The sequence below is a fragment of the Protopterus annectens genome, chromosome 2.part0 (assembly GCF_019279795.1).
Source record: "Protopterus annectens isolate FY-2018-M chromosome 2.part0, PAN1.0, whole genome shotgun sequence".
NCBI classification, from domain to species: domain Eukaryota; kingdom Metazoa; phylum Chordata; order Ceratodontiformes; family Protopteridae; genus Protopterus; species Protopterus annectens.
In genome coordinates, this window is record NC_056728.1 from 1,131,484,152 (window position 1) to 1,131,509,477 (window position 25,326).

At 38.5% G+C, this 25,326-nt stretch overlaps 1 protein-coding gene across 1 annotated transcript in view; it reads left to right on the forward strand.

The window, feature by feature from the left end:
• Positions 1-25,326, forward strand: part of FOCAD (focadhesin) — a 2,336,882-nt gene that overhangs the window by 460,592 nt on the left and 1,850,964 nt on the right. Inside the window, exon 4 of the mRNA XM_044060381.1 lies at positions 9,402-9,556. Within this exon, the coding sequence (XP_043916316.1) occupies positions 9,402-9,556 (155 nt within the window). The remainder of the gene's footprint in view (positions 1-9,401; positions 9,557-25,326) is intronic.

Genomic DNA, 25,326 nt, shown 5'->3' on the forward strand with positions numbered 1-25,326 from the left:
TGGTGGAAGACGTTTTTGCAGAGGCTTCTCTTAATCCTGATTCTTTGCCTCCTGCTCCAGTTAAACCGGATAGGTATTATAGGGTGCCTGAAGCTCATAAGTATCTTTTTAAGAGTCCTAGGGCAGACCCAGAAACTGTTTCTCAGGGGCCTAAAGGTGTTAAGGCTTCTGTTGTTAAAAATCCTGTTCCTCCAGATAAAGAGGCAAGGGCTTTGGATAGATGGGGAAAGAAAGTGTATACTTCTTCCACTTTAGCCATGAGGGCTTTGAATTGCCAGTTTCACATGTTGAAATACCAAAATTATCTCCTTTCACAATTAAAGTCTAAGGTAGATGCTCTGGCGGAAGGTATTGAGTGTAAAGAGTTGCAAGATTTAGTTCATGTTTCTGAACAGGTGGGTAAGCATTCCTTGCAATGTGGTTTTGATGCTGTACAGGTCTCTTCGAGGGTGGCTGCCACTGGTTCTGTTCTTCGCAGGCACGCCTGGCTGAGGGATCAGAATTTAGCTGAGCATGTTAAGACAAGGATTTTAGATGCTCCTTTACAATCTGATGTGTTGTTTGGTTCTCCTGTTGAAGCAGTTTTAAAGAAAATGGAAGACAAGGCTAAGTCTATGCAGACTGTTAAAGATTTTTTGCAGGTTCAGCCTCCGAAGTTTAGTAGAAATTGGCCTACCAAGGGGTGGACATATCCTTCTTATGATTCCCAGTCTAGGGGTAGGTCTAGACGTGGTAGGGGCAGAGCTCAAGGTTCTTTTAGGCCTAGAACAGGGAGTTCACCTGCTCAGTCTTCTGGTGAGGGCAGGGGTCAGTCCTTTCGTAAACAGACCCAATGACCTGCCTTTTCAGCTGCCAGAGCCTTCTCGTCTGGCAGCACCTTTGGGGGGAAAGTTGGCACTTTTCAAAGAAAATTGGAGTTTGATTACCCAAGACAAATGGGTATTGGATATTATACACCACGGTTACAGGTTTTATTTCCATACCTTGCCTCCTTTCAAAGGCATGCCAGACGTTCCTCCTCAACAAAGAATAGAGGCTTACAAGCAAATTTCTCTGTTGCTCCAAATAGGGGCCATACAGCCAGTTCCTATGCCAGAAAGGGGCCTAGGATTTTATTCTCGCCTGTTCCTAGTACCAAAAAAGGGGAACATGTGGAGACCAATTTTGGATTTATCTATCCTCAACACTTATCTGGACATTCCCAAGTTCAAAATGTTGACGTTACAACAGCTTTTACCTCTGCTGGGCAAAGATCACTGGATGGTAACTTTGGATCTCAAGGAGGCTTACCTTCATGTTCCTATCAGACTAAGTTGCAGGAAGTATCTGCGTTTTCGAGCTGGGAATTCTCACTATCAGTTCTCTGCATTGCCCTTTGGCTTATCTACTGCGCCCAGAGTCTTCACGAAAGTTCTGGCTCCAGTGATAGCTTTCTTCAGACTGAGAGGTATACAGATTTATCCTTACTTGGACGATTGCCTGATTCTGGCTCAAGGAAAGGACGAGCTTCTTCAGCATTTGGAATATGTGATAGCAGTGCTAAGATGCCTGGGGTATTCTGTGAACGAAATAAAGTCCAGTCTAGTACCCTCTCAAGACATGTGCTTTCTGGGTGTGAGACTGAATACAGCAACCCAGATGGCCTTTTTGACCCCGGACAAGCAAAAGAATCTTTCCCTTTACTTCTGTCAACTATCTCATCAGTCCGGGCTGACTGCAAGGACAGTCCTTCAAGCCTTAGGGTTCATGGCATCTTGTATTCTGGTGCTTCCCAATGCCAAACTGCATATGAGGAAGCTGCAATGGTATCTCAAAAATGTATGGACACAGCACTGCCAGGATCTGGACACTGTCATTCAAATAATACCTTGCATTCAAAAGGAATTTTTGTGGTGGGCTCAGGAATGTCACCTAAACAAGGGACTCTCTGTGACCCGGCCAGAGGCGAGTCAGATTCTAACGACAGATGCCTCAGACACAGCTTGGGGAGCTCATCTGAATGGAAAGTGGATACAAGACAAGTGGCCTGCCAGACTACAACATCTACATATCAACATGAAGGAGATGTTAGCAGTCCAGTTTGCATTAATGGCTTTCAAGGATTTACTTCTTCCAGGGCAGGTGTTGATTCTAACAGACAACACCACTGTCATGTGGTACATCAACAAGCAAGGGGGAACACATTCTTATCCTCTATGCAGGCAAGCAATGATTTTGTGGGAGACTGCGCTAAGTTTGCAACTAAATCTTCAAGCAAGGTTTCTGCCGGGAGCACAGAACTCCTTAGCAGATGTGTTAAGCAGGCAAATCATGGATCCCCACGAGTGGAAATTGGATCTTCATGTATTTCGGAAATTGACAGTGTCATGGGGAACTCCAGACATAGATCTGTTCGCTTCTCCACTAAACCACCAGCTGCCAAGGTTTTGCACGAAAAGGTTTCATCACACAGCTTGGAAAGTGGATGCTCTGTCTTTCAGTTGGAAAAATCTTCATGTGTATGCCTTTCCACCTCTGCCTCTCCTCCCAAAGGTGCTCCTAAAGGTCAGACAAGACAAACCAAGGATGATTTTAATAGCTCCAGATTGGCCTCGGCAGCACTGGTACCCATTACTGAGGAGTCTGGTAAGGAAGCCTCCATGGCCTTTACCTTTGATTCCACACCTGTTGTCTCAGAAGGACGGTCATCTACTCAATGTCAAGCTTCACTCTCTTCATCTAACAGCCTGGCATATTCTGTTTTGAACCACAGCAGGTCTCAACTTCCTCAACAAGTTTTGAATGTGATTATGGAAGCCAGAAGACCTAGTACAAGGAAAGTGTACGCAGAAAAATGGAAGAGATTTTTATTTTGGAGTGCAGCAAAGGATTTGGATGTTTCTGAGCCTAATTTGAGTGTGGCTCTTCAATATCTTACTGAGTTATTGGACAAAGGTTTGTCTTTCTCTTCCATTAAGATTCATGCTGCAGCAATTTCAGCTCACTATGATTGTGACCCACCACTGTTTTCTCCTCCTTTGTTCAAGCAATTTCTTAGAGGGGCAAAGAATATAAGACCCCCACGTAGAGCTCCTACTCCTGCTTGGGACCTCAATTTTGTGTTGGAGAAACTCACTCTACAACCCTTTGAGCCTGCAGCTACTGCTGAATTGAAATATTTGTCATGGAAGACTGCTTTTTTGTTGGCCATTACCTCTGCAAGAAGGGTTTCTGAATTGCAGGCCCTTATGGCGGTTGAGCCTTTCTTGATTTTCCATAAGGATAGGGTATCTTTACGTACTAATCCTTCCTTTATGCCTAAAGTGGTTTCTAGTGTGGCTTTAAACCAAACTATTCATTTGCCTACTTTTTATGCAAATCCCCAAAATAAGGGGGAAAAGATTTTGCACACTTTAGATGTACACAGGCAGTTGCGTTATTATTTAAGCAGGACTAAGGATTTTAGGCAGTCTCAGCAGTTGTTTGTTTCTTTTGCTTTGAGTTCTCAGGGCAAGCCTGTGTCAAAACAAACTATTTCTAAGTGGATTGGGTTTTGCATTGCTTTCTGTTATTCCCATCATGGCAAGGAGATTCCAGCTGGGATTAGGCCTCATTCCACTAGGGCTACTGCCACTTCAACAGCATTTCTAAGGGGGGTGGCAACTAAGGATATTTTGGAGGCAGCTACTTGGAGTTCAGTGCATACTTTCTCTAAGCATTACCACCTTCCTCCCTACTCTAAATCTAGGGCTGGTTTTGCCACTGCTATTTTACAGGGCATGTTGGCAGCTCCTGCTTCTTTATGATTTGCCATCCTCCCTTACCTCTGCTTTGGGATTCTACCCAAGTGTAAGGACTGCAGCAATGTGAGATGAAGAACATAGTACAGTTTTGTACCTACCATAAATGTAGATGTTCGAAGATCCACATTGCTGCAGTCCAATTTACCCTCCCTCCTTCCCCTCTGTGTTTAGGGGTGGTTGTGTGGGTTGGGTTGTACTTTTGTAAATTGAATATATTGTACATATATTTGGTGCAGGGGTGTTGGGTGTGTTGTTTTCTGGTTTTGGCCTTACCTTTTTAGGGTCTTCTGACATCTGGGGCAAGAAAAGACTGAGGATATGACGTCGGTCATGCGCATTTGTACCCTGACGTCCTGACGTCAGACTAATGCGCCTTGACCGACGTCAGCCTTATACTTTGGTATTCGGGCCGACCGAGGACAGCAGACTACCCAAGTGTAAGGACTGCAGCAATGTGGATCTTCGAACATCTACATTTATGGTAGGTACAAAACTGTACTTTTTGTATATTGGCAGGGCTGGACGTGGATTATTGCCTCTGCCTGAAATAGTTGTAGGTATGTATTAGCATACATCTTTTAAACAGTACATTTTTGGAGGAACAGGACAAAAATATAGCATAAAATCAGTGAAATTCTGCAAAATCAGAGAACACTGAAAATATGGATAGCAAGCAGCATCGTTAAAGAGTAATGCAATTAGTTTCTTCTCATTCTGTTTCCTTTCCAAGCTGTGGGGTCAAATAATCTCCATGACTAGTAGATGTCACTTCTTACTTTTTTAAGTAATGAAGAAAATCCAATTTTTCCACTAGAATTCATAGACCTAGAAATGCCAGCTTTGTTTTTCATATGCGTTTTTCTTCTGAAAAGTGCAGAGAGCTTAAGCTGATATTTCCTTGAGGGCAGAACACCCTGGCAAAATGTGTTGCTAGTTCCATCTCTTTGAATGGGCTTTGATTATACATGCCTTTTTTTTTTAATTTTTTTATTACAAACTCCATTGCCTCGAAAGCTATGGCAGACATTTTGGTTCTTGCAGAAAGCCTTAGTTTGAGACTATTAGAGTATTCCTGCCAACTTTCTGATATGAAAAGTGGAAATACATGATTAGTTTCAGGAGAAAAAGCTTGATAACAGAAATTCCTGTTATCTTAAAATATACATTTTTACTCTCTTTTTCATAGTACCCCCCCCCCCCCAAGTTATTTTTGTTTTGCAAGTAACATATCTTTCTGATACAGAATGTGGGAACACTCTGATGGTAGTGTCAGGTCCCAGGACACTGTGAACTATTTGGATAAGTGACTAATCCTTCTAAATATGGACAAGTTTGTTTTATAAACATAATAGAGTCCCAGGTTTCTATCCTGTGTGGGACACCACTTAAATATATATATTTTTCCCTCTGTGGATCTCTATGAACAGTCTATTCCATTGTCCAACATATTGACCCACTGATATTCCAGGACTTCATTTTGGGAAGTAGTCATTTGAGACTGCACTCTTCATTTTTCCAGTAAATAGACCACATTTTAGTGATCTGGTAGTTCAGCTTTAATAAATTCCTTGCTTTCTTCATTGACTGAGCTGTAAATTCAGAAAGTTTGCAGTTTGTCTAGACCAACTGTATCTTTATCAAATTTACCTTTAAGGAAATTCCAGCCTTCAGGTGCATTCTCACCCTCAATCCAGCCAGGTGTACCTTCTCCCTCCTATTCTGCAGGGTCTTCTCAATCAAGGCACCACAGAATCTATACCCCGCAACATCTAGGAAAATGGTTTTCTTCCAGACATTTTTTTCTTTTACCCAGAAAAGGAGATGATTGAACACCCTTTTCTCGATTTGTCTCATCTCAATATCATTCTGATGGCACCTTCTTTCAAAATGCTTTTCCTTCATCTTACAGCAAAGCTTTCTGATTTTTGGATTTGAAGGATGCATACCTCCACATTCCCATTCACCCTTATTATAGGAAATGACTCTGGTTCTTGGTTTTGTTCATCACACTTTCAGTTCTCTATTTTACCCTTTGGGCTATCCACAGCCACCAAGGTTTTCACAAAGTGTCTGGCTCCAGTTATCACCTTTTGCAGGACTTGGGGAATAAAAATATTCCTGTACCTCAGTGTTGTTCTTATAGAAGCGACCTTTTAGGAAGACCTCTTAAGATATCTCAGCTACACTATTGCCCTTTTGCAGGAGCTGGGCTTCACAATCCGTCTAAAATGTCTGCTTTGACCCCCTACCCAGGAGCTAGTCTTTCTGGTTTGCAGGCTGGATATGCATCTAATTGTAGCTTTTCTCCCACAAGATAAAGTGCAGACTATTTCCCTATATTTTCATTCCCTCGTTCCTCTACAGTCTTGCCTGCAAGGAAAATCCTCAGAGCTCTGGGGATCATGGCAGCTTCCATTACCATGGTTTCATTTGTCAAATTCCACATGCGAATGATCCAGTGGTACCGGATGTGTGTCTCATTCTCTGTCTGGTCCCAACATTGACACCCACTAGACACTCAAATTCCATTGCTGTCTTTTCTAAAAAGAGTTACATTGATGGGTCTCTCAGGTGCAGCTGAATTCAGGACTACAATTCAAACTGTTCTCACTCTGGGACTTCACACAGATGCATCAGATCTAGTTTGGTGTACATGGGCAGGCTTCTTAGCATATCAGGGTCACTGGAACCTCAACAAAAGAAGGAACATAGTGTGAAAGAAATGAGGGCTTTCATTCAGGCTGTACAGGTATTCTGTCATGACTGGAACCCAAGATCCCCTCAAGACTTTCACAGACAGCGCAGCTGTCATGTGGTATATAAGCATACAGTGGGAAGGGGTGTCCTACAAGATATTTAGACTAGCTCTTCTGGCTTGGGACCAAGATGTAAAAGTAAATCTGTCTCTACAAGCAGTTTACATTCCTTCACAGGACATTGTTCTTGAAGATTCCTGGAAGATAACTAATGGATGTTGAACAGGGAGGTCTTCCTGGTTATAGTCCACAAATGGAGCATTCTTCAGACAGAAGTATATGCTTCCACTCATAAAAGACAGCTCAAGCTGTTTTACTCCAGTATTCCTTGCCCCCAGACCTGGAGAATGGATGCCATGTCTTTTTCTTATAAAGGGAATTTCCTTTATGCCTTCCATCCACTTCCCCTAATCTTAAAAGTTCTGTTAATGATACTAAGGAGCAGACCGACAATCTTGCTGGTGACTCCCTTTTGGCCCAATTAGCATTGGTTCCTCCTCCATCATCCTGCCAGGGGTCATTATCACAAGTTACCCTACAGAGTGGACTTTCTCACTCAGGAAAAGGGTGCATTGTTTCATCCCAGCTTGCCAGCTCTCAATCTGACATTGTGGATGAGAGAATTCTCATATTTTTCATAGACAAGTTTTTTTTGAAAATGTGCTTCATGTTGCTTGGGAGGTGAGAAAACCTACCTCTAGAAGATCTTGTATAACTAAATGGAAAATATTTTCTATCTGGTGTCACAAAAACAAAGAATCCTGACAAACAGGTTACTCCCACTATATTTTTGTTAGTTTTTAAAAAGCAGACCTATCCTATTCGTATATCAAAGCACATATGCCATTTCTGCATGTAAGCCTATTGATCCTCCCCTGCTTTCCAGAACTGAAATAAAGCAGCTCCTTAAGAGTGTCCTTCATTTGAACCCTCCTAGGTGGGCTATCCCTCCCCCCTTGGGTTTTTAATTTTGTCTAGGAAAAGCGTACTCGGTCACATTATAAACCAATAGTTTCTGCATCTCTCAAGTTTTGCACTTAGAAAACCATTTTACTAGTAGCTGTTACTTCTGCCAGACTGGTTTCTGAGCTTCAAGCCTTAATGGCCTGTGCTGGATTTCTTATTTTCTATAAGGATAGGGTGTCTGTTGGGGTCGATCCTCCTTTCATACCTAAAGTGGTATATAGGTTTTGTCTCAACCTGACAGTTAAAATACCTAGCTTCATTCCAAACCAGTTAAACAAATGTGAAAGACTTTTGCACTCCTTGGATGTGCACATGCAGCTAAAATTCCATTTGGATAAGATTTTAGGAAGATGGGTGAGCTGTTTTCTTCCGAGATGCCAAATTTGGCAATCCTGACTCTAGAAATTGCCAAGTAAATTTCTAAGTCTCTGGCCTTTTGTTACTTCCATCATGGTCAATCCTTTTCTTCGGTTAAGGCCCATTCCACTAGTGCAGTTTCTTCGTCTGGAGCCTTTCACAAGAGAGTTGCTTACTGCAAAAGTGATCTAAGGAATAACATAGTACAAATGTCTAAGAACTTACCGTAACAGTATTTCTTACTGATCACTGCTGCAGTATTACTTCCCACCCTCCTTCTCCCTTTCTAATGTTTTTTTTTCTCATTCATTCTCATGGACTGAGGAGAGACTGTTTCTCTACTCCACTCCTCTTATCTAACCATTAATACTGTTTGCTGTGTCTTTTCTGGTGTCTCTATCTCTCTTGGTTTAGATATTCTGAGGATTTTATACTCTTGTATCCACTTGTATATCCTTACACCTTTGGGGTTAGGTCATAAGTCAGACCTGTGACCATATGCAAGGTTTTTGGCTTTGGTACCCTGGTTGGATGTCAGGTTATCTCAGTGAGATAATCCAACAACATAGGAATACTGCAACAGTAATCAGTAGGATATCTACTGTTAGGGTAAGTTCTTACACAGCTGTACTTTATCTATTACGTTGCTGATCATAGATTTATCTTGCATAGATTTTTCTTGTCCATTGTTCTTTCAGTTTAAAATCAGAACTTTTAGCTGCTAACTTTGGAAAAATGCAGTATACTAATCTTTAGAAAATTGTAGCAAGTCTGTTAGGAATGGAGAACTGCAGTTCTCTTGGAATAGCCCTGTAGTATGAAGTGCAGATTGCATTCGAGGGATGACTGTCATAAGTGATCCTGTCACATAGCCGAACAAGTAGATACAGCTACAAAATTGCACTTGTGCATCCTATTTCTTATGTGCGTTATTGACTTTTTTATACACACCTTTACATGTTTCTTTTTAAAAGGATTTAGGCGCATGCATATTTTTATACACATGTACAGATGTGTCTAATTTTATATAGTTAAATGATCTACACATATCCACATGCAAGTGCACACACACACAGCTATGCAGTGGAAGCTGCTTAGACGCCAGTCAAATAATGCAGTTCATATGAATGTAAAGTGCCACTACTGTTGTCCCTTAAGTTACCAATATAACAACAAGTCATGTGGCACATAACCAGTGGCTAAACCACAGCACTAATTTTCATCTTGCAGTGTTGCCTAGCTGTGTTTTGTTCTTTGTGGCTTAGGGTTGCATTTTTTGCAAGTAGTGAGTGTATTTGGTTGAGAACTGGCATTGCTGGTTTGTAATGTTAAGCAGGTTTGATTGTTATCCTGGCCCATTCCTTCTGAAGTCACTTGGATAGATTGTAAAGCCTGAAGAATGAGGATTTCTCATTCAAGACTAGCGTATGCTACAAGACAGGCTGAGAACTTGGTGGTTACTTATATTAATGTTTTCATTAGGTGTGCAAACTCTTTTAAGGTTACTTCATTGCTGACTCTGTCACTTTATCTTTTTCAGACTCCTGCGTTAAATTTGTTGTGGGAGAAGTGCAGCAGCGATAATGTGGTTGTGCGGACAGTGTGTTGTGAGGCTTTGGTGGCTCTTGTTGTACAGCAGCATGCCGATTTTGGTTATATCCTCAATGGTATTCTCAACTTAATTCCCTCTGCCAGGTAACACAAAGTCATTGTTTTACTGCCCATAATCATATCAAGCCTGTGTACCATTATAAAACTGGCACTCTGTTACAGCAAATATAGTGAAAAAAGCCAGAAGCATCAATTAGGATACCAGGGATAGTGCATTTTGTTCACTAATAACATATTTTTTTTACCCAACAATGCAATTTTTATTGCATGCTGACTGCAGTTAAAGAAGCAATATCTGTTATAAACATGATAGTTTTCCAATACAATTACCTGTCTGACAGAAATATAAGCCTGTTGTGTTTTTTCTTTTGCTACAGCATGAAAGTACAACATTTCTGAAAATTTCTTAGTGTCTGCTCCTGTGCCATAAATATTTTCATAAGGGATCACTTGTCACAGGTTGTGCTGTTTAGTGTAAGAAATGTATCATTTAAACTGCTGATCTTTAAGATGCTTAGATATGAAGCACGCAGGTAACGCATTTGTTTTAGAAACGAGACTTTGAAGAATCTCTAAACCACTGATTATATCATGGTTGCATTTTCTCACTTTCTTTTTTTTTTGTAATTGTGTTTTAGAGTTCTTTGTTGGGAAGTGTTCTCTTCACCTTATACACAGATAAAGAGGTGCATTATCCCCAGATACAACCCCTAACAAAAGGGTATTTTCCAAGGAAAAAAATCCACAAGTGTTCTGTATATTTGCTTACAAAGAACATTGTCACACAATTGTTACTGGGTAATATATTTAGCTTTCTTTATAGTCTGTGTTAAGTTTAGTCATAGTCTGTATTTTCTGTTAACCTTGATATGACTGAAATCTACTGACCAAAAGGTTTTTAATAACATAATTAACTTCCAGATGTATTAGAAATGTGCTCATGCACACACAGCTGCAGAGGTTTTAAACCAAAACTTTCTTATTGTGTTGTTGTATTTGAAATGTCCTTTGCAACTTCTGCTGTTTGATATGATGCAGCATTGTAGTTAAAAACAACTCTAACAAAGAATGGTTTCTCTTTCGTTCTACCACTGGTTGCCAAGGGAGTTGTTTCTCTGCCAATGTTCTGCTTATAGCATCTTCATATGAGTTATACCTCCATGTTAAAATATTCTTAATTTGCCAGATGGGTAACTAAATGGGTAATGTACTTTAATATGGGTGTCTCTGTTTTTACAAAGTACTTTGTGTAGCAGGTAGAGTGGGATGGAGGACATATATCACAGAAATTGGGACCATATTTTGACACTGGCCTTGCTTGTAAATTGATTAATCTTTTGTATACTGTGTACCTGGTACTTTCATTGCATTTTAGGGGCAGAATGCTGTAGGTGAAATGGGAAGAGCTTAGATATGTTTCACACTGGAAATATGAAACCTGTGTGGCACATACAGACATATAAATGATACAAACCACCCAATGTTACAGGCACCTTTGCATAAAAGTATTCCAGAGTATCCACAAAGTAAACACAAAGTCCATGAACTGCACAGGTGAGGCTTCAGAACAGCAGCTTCAGTTTAGTAAAAAAATATATACTCCAAAACAGCAACCTCAGCTTAATAAGGTGTATACTCAAATTTCTCCAACCACAGAACAAAGATCTGGATTCCACTCGGCTGCAACAGTTTTATTGGTACACAAGCGCTTTCACAAACAGCGTGTATACACAATCAGGTGTATAACAACCATTAAAATACACACACCTTATATAACACTTAGTCAGTCACATGACTCTGCTTAACCATTTTTTAGAGGCATATGTACACATTCTAAGTGTTACTTTCTTGATCCACTCTTACAAATTCTAAACTTATATAATATAAAAAATATAAAAAAATATATGTTAAAAGCATATGTAAAATTCTAAAAAAATTCAACATTCACCTATTCAATGGTCTCTTTTTTTTAATATTGGTCTTATAGGAACAGAATCATTCAGTCCATGCCCTGAACTAGCCCTTAACCTAATAATCCATTCAGCTTCTTTTTCCTCAGTCCTTGCTTTTATATCGCCCCCTCTTATATCAGTGAATGTTCTACATAAGACAACAAATTTAAAAACATGTTGTTCATTGGTAACTGACACATGCTTCGCTAGTGCATTAAAACTACTTCTTTTCTTAATGTGATATAGGTGTTCTCTTATCCTAACTTTTAAAAGACTATCTGTTTTCCCTACATAAAATTTGTGACATGCCTGGCAGATAGCCAGATATACTACATGTGCTGTATCACATTTCGCATAGGTTCGCAGATAAAACGTCTCCCCTGTGTCAGGGTGTTTAAATTGTGAATCATTACAATTAAAACTTCAAAAGTTGCACTTGCCACATTGTGTAGTACCCTTTTCATTTTCTCTACCTTTCAGTTCTCTGTCTATACAGAGCCTTCCTTTTAAATTCTTATTTTTAAAGCTAAATTGTGGCTTTGTGCCTACTAACTCTTTCATTTTACAATCTGATGTTAATATATTCCAATGTTCATTTATAATATTAGTGTACAGCCCAACATCTCTTGAATAATTTAAACACATCCTTGCATTCTTGAGTCACTTTCTCTTTCCCATTCACTAATTGTTTTGAGAAATATGGTTTAGCCTTATTCTCTCTCTTACTCATCACATCTTCCATGTTTTTAGTTACTATTCTGTTATCATAGCCTCTATCTAGTAATTATTTTCCTGTCAAAATTAGTTTCTCATATTCTTCTGTTTTTACACATAATCTTGACGCCCTTAGGAACTGGTTTTGTGCTACATTTCTGAATATAAAATTGGGATGCATACTATCTCTACTTAATAATTTGTTTGCATGGCAGGTCTTTCTGTACATTCTTGTGCTATAAAAGAATCTCTGTTATAAAAGAATGGGTGCTTGTACATATTTTTATTCTCCTTGAAGGCTTTGGCCGAGACGTCAGAGATTTTATTAAAAGATTTGCTGGATACTGTGTTCGTTGTTTTGCTTCTATCTTGGAAGACACTCTTTCTGGTAGCTATTACTTCAGCCAGACGCATCTCTGAACTTCAGGCACTATGTGTTCGTCCTCCATACTTGGTTTTTCATAAGGACAGGGTTGCTCTGAGGACTAATCCTTCGTTTCTTCCAAAAGTCTGCTCAGAAAATAATTTAAACCAATTTATAGACCTTCCTGTGTTTTTCCCTAACCACACCAACAAGGCACAAGGCAGAGTACAAATTATACCAATTCGATGTTCATAGACAATTGCATTTTTACCTGCACTGGACTAAGGAAATAAGGAAGTCAGACCAACTATTCCTTTCCTATGCTCTAGGCAAACAAGGTCTCCCAGTTTCCAAGGTGACCTTATCCAGGTGGTTGTCTCACACTATTACTTTCATTTATCAAGTAAGAAACATAGTTGCTTATTAAACCGAAAGGTCATTCTACTAGGGCCTTGGTCACCTCTGTAGCCTTCCAATCTAGGTTGCCCATGGATTCTGTCTGTGCAGCTGCTATGTGGGCAAATCCTCATACCTTTATTTCTCATTACAAGCTAGATATGGTCTCCAGGAGCAGAGCTGACTTTGGTTCCACTGTTATGAAGAGTCTGTTCCAATGAGCCGCCCAGGAATGTAGGTGCTAGGGATGCTGTCCCAACCAGCAAGAACGAAGGCGAGATAGACAACTTAACATAAAGAAGTTATGTACCTACCATAATGTTCCATGTTAGTTGTCTTCATCTCGCCTTCTTTCTTGCATCCCACCCTCCGTCCCCCTGTCCTGTTGAACCAAGAGGAGTTCTGGTTTCACTGGCTGAGTGTTCTCTGGTTTGTCTCCTCTACTGACTTAGAGGATGACAAGTATGCTCAACCTATTTGTTTGGACAGGTTTATTCTCTGGCTCTGTCTGGGTTAGCTATTTCCAGCCAGATCTGGGTAGCTATCGCTAGGCATCATGGGATAAGGGGTAGCCTTGAGCCAGTAAACAGCTCTCGAGCTATAGAAGATGGCCGAGTCAGAGCCTCGGATCCAAACCAGCAAGAAAGAAGGCGAGATGAAGACAACTAACATGGAACCTAATGGGGTGGGTACATAACTTCTTTTTATTGTACATGATTCGAAGGATGTTACATTTCCAAGGAAAATATCTGGTTATTGCATGGATTAGAACGTGATCCATCTAGTAAGTGCATGATCATGCCCCAGTCCAAATAAAAATAAGAGCTAGTAAAAGAACACTTTGATAAGCTCTGGCGAGTCTCAGTCATACTTCCTGAAAAGGAAGAGTTTCAAAGGTGGTTAGACCACACATTGTTAGATCCTGTTAACAAAATAAATCATGGAGTTGAGGACCTATACAAAGTCTGATGTAAACTAAAGATGAGGAGTGTGGTCACAATAGAAATGAGATATGGAATGAGAGGGATGCTAAATACCTATGAGCTGTTAAGAGAGAGAATGATGATAAACATTAGAGATCCATTGACTGGGAAAATGGAATTGGGTCCAGAAAAAGCAATAAACAGTATGCAAAACTGTTACATTATGCCATGTAGACATCGTCTGCAAGTGGAAGCTAGAACAAGAGAAATTGAGATTTGCATAGAGAAACATTACTTAATAGATGAAGATCAAAGGAATCTGAACAGGGTACAGAAAGAGGAGATCAAAGAAGTCATAATAAATCACTGGGAAACCCCCAGATCTCTATGAAATTCCAGCAGAAATATGGAAAATATAGAAAATGAGTTAGGATCTAGAGAAGGGAAAATGTCTTCATCCTGGAGTAGAGCAAGTGACTGTCTATACCCAAAGAAATGAAAAGACCCGACTGTCCTGGGGTTATGTAGACTTGTATGAACCTTAAGTCATAATTATAAAATCCTTAAGATAGTACTGGCTAAGAGGTCATCAAGAGTACTATCCAAGATTATACAGTTGGATCAGTGTGTTTTTGTATGGACCCAGGTACAAGTTTGTTAGCATGAAGAAAATGCTGATACAGAAATACTTTGGTATAAATAAAAGAATATTAACAATGATGGGACTGGTTGACATGGTTAGTTGGGGATTTTTGAAGAAAACCTTTGAAATGTATTTTTTCCAAGAGTTAGTTTCACTGATATTCAGAATATGTAAAGGGGCAGAAGGAAGTTTGCATTGTGGTGGGAGGTTGTTCTAGAAAATCATGACAAGAACAAGCCAGGGATTCCCATTCTCTCCCCTTCTTGTATGCTCTTTATTTAGTGCCTTTGGAAAATAAACTAAGGCAATCCAAAATAGTGGGATATGAATGGAGGAATTCAGCTGAGAAAATAGCTTTATATGCAAATGATGGTAATCCATCACAGACCCAGTATAGGATATAAGAATCCTATTTAGAAGATTGAGGAGATTTTTATCATTTAGCAGGGTATAAGATAAATGAATATTGGGAGAAATCGGATGTCTTAAATTGCACACCAACCGATGATTTGGTCCAAGAGTTTCCCTTTCTCTGGGGACATGGCAAAATGAGATATATCTAGACATATGATAAAAATAGAAAACTTGTAGCAAAAGAGATGTAGAATGAAACTACACAGAAGATTAAGTAGAAACAACAGAAAATATTAACAGTAAATATGGGCAATAAAGTTGATCTATAAAAATTTTAGTTGCTCTAGTATTGTGTGCAGGGCACAGTGATGTTTTTTTTTTCTCTGACAGAAGAGACTTGGACCAGAATTAAGAGTTGAAGGAATTTATTTGGGGAAATGCAGTTAAAGTACAGTGGGAGAAATGAACACTATCAGTAGAACAAGGAGTGTAATTAGCAGATTTAGAGCAATTAAGATTAGTCTATTTGGCCCAAGATCAAACATACTTATTTAAATGGAATAATATGATTATAAGCCATAAGGAATTATTAGGTATTTGAAAATAAATTATATTTGGAGCATAATAGAGCTGATAAAAATCAGTATGCATGACACTGAGTCAAATTATTAAATGAACTTTGAATAAAAAGAGAGTTAAGGAATGGAGAGCATGCACTTTCTGTTTTAATGTATCTCGCCTGTCGGCAAAGAAGAAAGGCAAAATGCAGCAATCATATGGATAATGGAACAACTGTTACCAAGGTTTTAGGGAAGGATTTTAAATTGAGGGGAAGCACACCTATGAAGCTAAACAGGTATTTGCCTCACAAGAAAAGGATTCTCTTTCTTGCATGATTTTAACTGCAACATTTAGAGCAATGTTGAAAATACAGAGAGAAAAACAAGAAAAGACTGCTATTATAGTCTAATCAAAGCTAGCTCAGATACAGCAGTTATTAGGAAGCTAATTATCATACAAGGTGAGATTAGTTTTAAAAAATCAGCAAAGGACACTATTTAAACTGGAGGGGGAAGATGCAGAGGCAAATTCATTTTGACTGGAAGGAAATCTTTATAATCCCTAGGTATGTGAACAAATTCCATAAAGTTTAAAATATTTGTATGGAAGTATTTTATGAATACTTCTACACAGAGGCCAGAATACAAGATATGTTCTCACAGTCTAATGGCACATTTTGGTGATATGACAGGATGCAAAGAACGTCCTGGAAACATATTTTTGGTAATGTAATGAACTACAAATTTATAACTGAGAATTGCAAGCAGCTATTAATATAATTGTAGAGTGGATTTGATTTTTACTTGAAAAATGATGCTCCTAAAAAATATCACATCGGACAAGTATATCAGCACTGATATCATTCTTAAGAGGTGCAAAAAAAATAACAATTGCAAAAAGATGGAAAAGTAAATATAAACAGACATTAGAGGAAATTGGGAAGACTGTGAAAAACCAAATAGATGGATTTGAGGGAGAGCAAAGGAAGATGATGATTTGTTAAATTATTAAATAGAGCATTTGGGATCCAAGTCAGATGTTTAGAGAAGCGATGCAACATGATTGCTACATAAGCCTAGCCCAGTAGATTCTGTAGTTATATTACTATACTGGCTGCTAATCTTAAAATTATAGAAATGGTAAATCAAAGTTTTGGGTCAAAGTATACATCTACTTGTGTGTGTATGTGTGTGTGTGTTTGTGTCTTTCTCTCCAGAAAGGTTAAGTATCGCCTAGACTATAAAAGGTGAAATACAAATTAACAATTTCTTTATGTGAACTGCTAACTCAATATATACATGTGCATATATAAAATTATGATTTATGTAAATAGTGGTGGCTGAATAAATGTTTCATTAAATATATTTGTAAATTTAAATATGAAGAATTTTGTGTGACAACAGCCAGTGTAAATGTAACATTGCACCATGAATGATGATTGTACAGTAGGTATATAATGTTTATGAATGTTATGTAAAACTATTTATGGCACAAAAATTGTCTTGTGTTATTAAATTCATTGATAAAGAAAAAAAAAACAGTAGGTCTTTCTTGTTCTCTGATCTTTAGTAGCTTCTTCAGTTTACATAACATTAAAATAAAACATGATATACAGTAGAGTCTATCTGAATGTCGATTATCTGAAATGTCAATTATCCAAACACAGCCTTCCAAAGTTTTTGGGTAGGAAAAGTCATAGTCTGATTATGTAAACATTATACATATTCACTTGTGCATGTTTTTTTTTTGAGCTTGTAGCCCGCTCATGTGTGAAAAATATTCTTTATTGTCCGCTGGAATTTTTGAATGGTTGAAAAGTGCTGAAAACAGAAGATTTTAGAAGTTTTTTATCCAGATGAATGTATGTTTGATTATCCGAACTACCCTAGGTCCCAATTAGTTCAGATAATCAAGTCTCTACTGTATACTGGTCTGCTTTATGGGGGGAGGGAAGGTTACCCCAACTTATTCATATTTCCATGTGTTCTACATTATTTCTATCCACTAGCCTTTTCGGGAGTTATCTTTCAACTATATATGTATATATACATATATTCAAGGTGTTAAACAGTTTGGATAATTTATACATTGTGCACAGCAAACCATTCCTGCAAATTCCAGCAAAAGCTTTTTTCCTTCTCCCACGTGCCCCAATATCATTTTGGGTGCTTCAGTTGAGGTGCACCTCAGCAGTCATTTGGGTAGTTTGTATTGTGTCTTATACCTTTACTTGCCTCTCAGTATAATAGAACTTCCTTTAAACCCAAGACTCCCCCCCTCTTTTCTTCCAAACTCCATCCTTTAATCACTCTTCCTTTTTGATTTTGTGCACCCAGATTATATTGCATGTCCTTGTTTCCATAGATATGGATTCATTTTCTTTGACTTCTGTAAATAGTATAGCTGTTAATCCCTTTCACTCTTGTGACTACTCCGTGCAGCCTTTTCTACACTGCATTGTACCTTTCTCCATAATTCCTTCAGAGCTGCTTGCATTATGTTAACTGTAGCCTGACCACTTATTGGTGAATGATGATTTCCGATGTTGCTACATTCACTAAGCTCATTCCCATTAAGTAGCAGCACTGTCTCCAAAGTACCTTTGTTCCATCATTCTCCTTTTACAGACGGGGTAAAGACATATTTCAGAATCCTCTCTTCTGCCATCTAATTGCTGTAGATTTTTGTGGAGAATGTTTGTGACCCATAAAGGAAGGGAAGACTTGAGCATGTCACAGACATCTGGTCCCACTTGAAGTTAACACAGACACACACACGCACACACACACTCACACACAGAGACACGCACACACATATAGGACTTGGGAAAGGCATAAAAAACGTGATGGTTGACCTAAATGATGTTTGTACCTTAATTGTGCAGTTACGTTCCAGATATTCAGCAAGGAATGAAGAGGTTAAAAATGAAGCATGCAAATGTTGTGCCACCATAAATTTCATAGACACCTATTTTGAAGTGCTGTTTACCTACCTTGTTTCTGATAATGTGTCAGGTGAGCTTTCTTTCACATGCAGGATCATAATGCTAAATTATTTTGCATAAATGGAAAAAATGTAGACAGCATTCAGCCCCTAGATTTCATTGCATCAGTCTGTATGTGTAAATTGGAGCCCAGAGCTTTAATGGTAAGTGGTATAAATTACTGGTCTGACTGCATGTGACCCATAGAGGAAGGAAACTGAAGAAATGAGCTGTAAACTGACAGAACCATAGAGTTTTTCTTGTCAGGGTCCTGTGCATTTGGCTTGTTGTGATACTGCTGACGTAATTGTGCGGTAACAATATTATAGCCTATGCAAAATTACTGAGAGGTGATTAGTGCTAATTGAAAACTTTACCCAATTGTCTTCCATTTGCTTTGCTGGGATCAGGGATATATAGGTACAACATGCCTGTCTACTATTAGTGAAAATCTGCTTCCAGTGTTACGTTTATGGAATTGCAGTGCGATATATGCTGATCTTTGAGAAGACTTTCTTTTATTTGATTTTAACAATGTTATTATCCTTTGCATATGAACTCAGAATTTAGTGTAAAAGTCTCAAAAAAGAAAAAAATCTCAGTACCTTCATCTGTGGGATTATGGGACCATATAGCCCTGGTTCACAGGTGTCTTCCATGTTCCATTTGTAAAAACGTGTGCTGACCACCATCATTGCCAACTTTTCTTCCCTCCACTTACTGTCTTTATTTTTTCTTTTCATTTATCACAGGAGAGTAATCATGGATTATCTGAATGAAATGATTAAGATTAATTCATACACACATGGTGGTTTGGTACCAGTGCAAGACTGTCACTGGCTTGGTCTGCTTTGCCTGGGAACTTCACATCATGCTCTCAGCTGCTGTTAATACCAATTTTATTAATGTGGTATTTGCTACCTCCACCAATACATTTTTTTTTTTGCAGCAACTTTTATTGACTGGAACCAAGTTAAACATGTGTAACAGACAAAGCATACTTACAACGTAATATGTTTATAGTCTTTCACGTTAGAGTCTTCCTTGTCAACTGGCTTGTCAGTGACACAGTAATCCATGATATCACCCTTTCACCTGTGGAAAATGCTCACTGTTTGAGTGAAATATTGATATTTATTAATCCTTAATACATACTCCTGCCATTAACTGATTTAAAACATACTTGACATTTGCTTGTACGTTATCCCCAATCTACTAGAGTGCATATACAGCTGTACTATGTCTTCTAAGGATCTACAGTCAGTCAGCTTCCATTCCTCATTTATACTTCACCTTGATTCTGATCCCTCTTCTTGTTTCAGCAGTACTTTAATAAATTTTCCAGCAAGTTACCCTTAGGTTACATGCTTCTGGAATTCAAAAATCCCATCCACTTGTATAATAAGCACACCGTTTGTCAGTCCACAAACATGATCCACCAATTTACATCTGTCAAAGACCAAAAGCAGAAGAGTTGCACGCACAGCAGTAGAGGGCCGATTTCAGCAGTGAGCCTTTCCCTGCCTCAGTCCCATCTGTTGCCACTTCTTCCTGCCTATCTAGGGCTAAGCCTAAAGCCATCATTAATTTAGATGACCATGTTATTTTTTACGCTATGACCCACTCCCAGATACGAGCTGTACATGCATGCTACCACTTGTGCACTGATGATGGCTACTTTCACCAGCCTGGCAGTGCCAGGCTCATGTCTGCAATCCCGGGTGTTTTTGGTGCTGTATCAACTTCTGATTTAATGGTGTCATCCAACTGAAACCATCTTTCCTCAATCTCCTGAATGGGACAATCTGATACCGGCCTTAAAATTCCATCCTCCTCCTTGCCCAACTCTTCCACCTTCAGCACTAGTAACTGAACTCTAATCATAGTCCGGGCTTTATCCTGCTGAGCTATGGAGCTGGGGGGTCTGATTTCAAACTTTGTATGTATTCCACTCTCATTTGCACTTGTAGTTCTACTATTCCTAGCTTTGCTGTTTTCAGCCTCAAAATTATCATCCTCTCTGGTAACTGATGTAACAAGTGTCCTGATGTATAGCAGGTATAAGTTTTATTTTCATGTTGCTTTTGCTTTGGTTTTCCAGATTTGTCTGTATTGGTTTAATCAACAACCCCTTTTCAGCAGAACCCCATGGAGAAAAGCAACAATGTATTGCAAACATTTTAAAATAGCCATTCAGTAATATTCATGAACAGACATTTAAGTAATGTACATTAACATTTACAAATACATTTGCTAATTATTGTTGTTCATATGAAATGAAATGGACTATTACATTATGAGATGATTATGCAATTAGTAGATGTAGAGCATTGAGTATTGTAAGGTCATGGAGTTTAGAGACAGTTTTAGTAGAGCAAATTAGGGTTGAGTCATCAGCATATTGATGTAGGTCAGCTTTTTTGTAGCAATGTAGAGGTCATTGAAGACTATGTTGTAAAGTATGGGACCTAATATAGATCCTTGTGGGATACCGGTAGTCACTGCCAAGAGCATGGAGAAACCATTTTTTTGCTTGTGCTCTGTTTGAGCGGTAGCTATGGAATCACTGCATTGAACAGTTGGTGAGCCGTAAGGATGCGAGTTTATGTAAGAGTTTCTGGTGAGATACAGTTTTAGAAGCTTTTCATAAATCTAGGAAGATATAGGCCAGGCTTCCAGCATTTCTGTGGATATTGACAGTTTTAGCGGAATCCAGCAAAGCAATACTTGTACTGTGATGAGAACGGAAGCTGTGTTGGGTTAAAGACAAGCTGGTTATGTATTGAACAGTTGAGAAAATGTATATTAATAAACTTTTCTAAGATTTTTATAGGTAAATCTTGCAGCTCTGGATACTTTTTTTTTTTGTGCACATGTGTTTAAGTGGTGGTAGTTGTGTGACCTTGTCTGTTCATTTTCAGGTAGTATACAGCTTTCAGGTTACTGCAGTGGGATATCAAATACGTAGATTCTGTTGTAGAATATGCTGTGTAGTTCAGATTTTTCTGATCTCACTTAGTGTGTAGTTGTGTGGGATAGCTCCATATACAGCATTTCAGAGGAAAATGGCATTCAAGACCAAAGATGTCTGTTTAGTAAAATATTTTTATAACCAATGTTTTTTCTTGGACTAGCTTTTTGGGAGATAATTGAACAGTGTAGTTGTATTTTGAGGTTTTGGTCAGTTTTAATGTCATATTATTTGATAGAGAGTGCCATTTCTAACCTACTTCCAGTAAAGGTGGTGAGTTTAAGGAATCGTATTTTATTTTCTCCATAAGTTGCAGAAGAGAATCACCTTGATTTTTACCGGAGTTTAACTAATATTCTGAGTTTGGAAGTCAAGCCTATGGAGAGTTGAAGCAAGGCTGTGTGAATTTGGGCTATGGACATTTTTGAACCTCGACATAAAGATCCAGTGTTGTCTGCTTACTGCAGTAGAGGGCTGGTTTCAGCACTGAGTAGTGTAGTGGTCTAATGAGAGTATTAGGAAATTTTATTTTTGAATATGGTAAAAAGGCTTGAATGTGAGATGTGAACTCTCCATTTTACTGCTCAAATCTTGTGTTTGAGGTAACTGTGAAAATAGGCTGGGTGATCTGTGTGCATTTCTGAGATGGCTTGTTCAGCCAAGAGCTGCTGGTAATTTTATGTCATATTCTTCTGAAAGTTGAAGAACAGGACATCAATTGCTTGTGTAGAAACAATACGTTTTGATGATATGCTATGTCCAGCTCTGTGACCATCAAAAGTGATTTTGAATCTGGTCACTCTAGAGTTATAGAAGGATAAAGCCCTAACCTATGCCCCAGCCAGCATGTGTTTAATTAGTGGCTTGGGCTACCGATGGAGCAGTAGGGAGGGATGGGAGTTCCCATTCTGAGGTGGCACTCACTGGTGACTCTCCCTAAGGGGAGGCATGATCCAAAGAGAGGAGTTGCCCTTAGATGCAGCCAGCAAGCATGGGGGAGCAGGTAAAGGGAAAAGTGGGAAGGTCATGTAAAAAATTTGTGTGTGTCTGTGTGTGTGAATACTAAACAGCACAGATGGCTGAGCCCCCAGGATGATCTTAAGATCCAGGCCCGGCCCCAGCAAGCTTTGAGTAATTACATGGGGTAAGAGTATGCTGGTCGACCCAGCATAGACATGGGGCAGGGGTAGTATAAAATAAAAAAAGTTATTGTCAAGAACTATGTTCATTAAAGTGCAAACAGTATTAACTTTATCTTGTGAGAAGTTAGTGTATTTGTTTAAAAATAATTGTAATGATTGCATACCTTCAGTATAAGGGATGTTAGTATATAATGCTTCCACATCAAGTGTAACTAGAATACAACTTGCTAATACATCTTTTTTTAGGAAAAGTTCATGCAAAAAACACCATGAGTCTTTTAAGTAAAATGTGGTGGTCTGCACAACAGGGTTAAGAATAGAATCCAGATACTCTGCTATCTTTTCAGTCTGTTTTTTTGTTGGAAATGATGTGGCGAAATGGTGGGTTATCCTTGTTTTTGTGAATCTTTGGTATGCCAAACAGTCTACCAAGATTGGGATATTCAACGGTCAAAAAGGTGAGTTCTAGGGAAATGCAGTTATTAGTTTCAAGTTGTTTTAAAGTTTTATCTATGTAAGCAAATTGTTTCTTAACTTTGTTGAAGTCAACTAACTGGAAATAGTCATTATCTTGTAAAGTTTCCACAATTTTAGAAATGTATAAGTCTTGCTCCATCAAAACTATGCCTGTTCCTTTATCAACTCGCATAATGCGAAGTGTTTTATCATTGGTGAGTTCTGTAAGTGCTGATTTTTCTGCTGCTGAAATATTATACCATTTGTTTGCATTTTTTGAAGTACATAATTTTCTGATATCTCTTTCGCATACTTTGAGAAAAGTATTAACGGTGTTTGACAGTACTGGGTTATAAGTGCTTTTGGGTCTAAGACTAGTAAATTGAGAAGAATCTGAAATGTCTGTGTCATTAGCTGTCATAACATGGTTGTTATGTAGCAAGTGCAGGTTGATTTTTCTGGCATATAACCTTAAATCTAAAAGTAGATCAGGTAAATGGGCTCTTTGTGCTGGAATAAAAGTAAAGCCTTTTTGTAGTATTTTATAATGTTCTTGTGTAAACTGTCTGTTAGTAAGATTAAATACATTAAAGTTGATTTGTTGTAAATAATCTTTGAAGTCGTCGTTTAACTGTGAAGATGGTAATAAGGTAGATGGAAATGTGGAAATTAACTGCGAAGACTGCTTCTTGTAATAATTCTGCTGCCTGTGTTTATAAATCTGTGTTCCTCTCCTTTTCTGTAAACCTGTTCCTCTCCCTCGTCCCCTGTGTGTATCTGTTTGAACTGAGAGGGTGGGGTTGTTGTTGTTCAACATGGGTTGGATGAAGTGGTTTGGGGACAAAAAAACAGTAGAAGTAGATGTGTTGTGGTTTTCATTCAGGTTTTCATTCATAATTTCGGTAGTAGTACTTTCCTTGATAGTGGGAAATTCATTGGTGTAATGTGCGTTGTTAAAGTTGGGGGTGTGTCCGTTAACTCTGCTGTCTGCATCAGAACTCATCGCTGGTCTGTTGTAATGGAAGCTGGATTGTTGATGAAACCGTCTATGAGAAGAAGAATTATTTGTAGGTTGAAATTGTCTGTAATATGTATATTTTTTAGGCTTATGTATAGAATTAATAACCTTTTTTGCAGGGTAGGCAATATGATTTTTATATTGGAACAGATCTCTGTGTAGTTTGTTTTTTTCTTTCAATCAAGGTGGTGACATGTCTGTCAACACGTTGATACCTTTGTAAAAGTGTTCGTAGTAGTGAAAGTCTGAGCAGTTGATAATGGTTGTATTAAGGCAGTCAATTTGTTCTCTCAGCGTTGATAATCTTTCCTTGTTATCTGCATTAATGAACTGTAATGCTTGCAATCCCATGTTGTACAGGTTTTTAAGGGCATCGTATAGTTTGGAATTTGTAGTAGCATTATTAGGAAATGCAGTAAACCGTAGCCCTTGTGGGACTATTTGGTGGAATATGCAGGTATCTAAATATAGAATGTCATATTCTATATTTTTAAACTGTTTAATGAGTCTTTCTAGTTTGTAAATGTTAGACTTGCATGCATTGGTGTCAGGATTATCATAAGCTGATGTAGTGAAATGAGTGGGCATATCTGTAGTTCCGGTCATGAAAGGGTTACTCTCAGTGTTTGATTGAACTAAAGACAGTACATTATGTCCAGTGTAATTCGAAGTAGAGGCATCTTGGTTAAAATAAGATGTGTGGTCTTCATAGTTCGTTCTTATTGTTGGAGTATTTCTGGATAAATTATCTTGGTTACTATTAGAGGTGGAGGCTTCATGGTTGGTTCTGGGTACGGTAACATTTCTGAATTCATGCATAAATGAGCTAGTAGCATGGTTTAGTTCATTGTGATGATTAACATCAGTTGTGAAGTTAAAAGGCTGTCGCAAGGTCATAGATGTTGCTGCTTTAAAATTAGCTGCTGATTCTGTGGTGTTACACTGAAGGAATTTGAGCATTTACCACAGTCAGAGGTGTAGGCACGGTAGTTGCTGATGTACTACTATTACCAATAATGCCAGTTTGCGAGTGAGCTTGAATAGATGCAGCATTAATCATTGCAGCAGTGTTAAAGGAAGCCATAGTAGTAGAAGCGACTAACTTTAATTGAGAAGTAGTTTGAATGTTCATATAGTCATATTTTTGCAATGCCTGCTGTGCTTTTAATGTTGTATCTTCGAGGTTATACATTAGTAGTTGTAATTCCTGTGGAATCGGATGTGTAGTTAGAACCATTAGTTCAGGGCTGCTTGAGCCAGGTACATATATATATATATATATATATGTATGTATGTATGTATGTATGTGTGTGTGTATATATATATAGGTTCATAGGTTTATACTAGGCTATCTGCCCTAAGGCATTTATAAGCCTA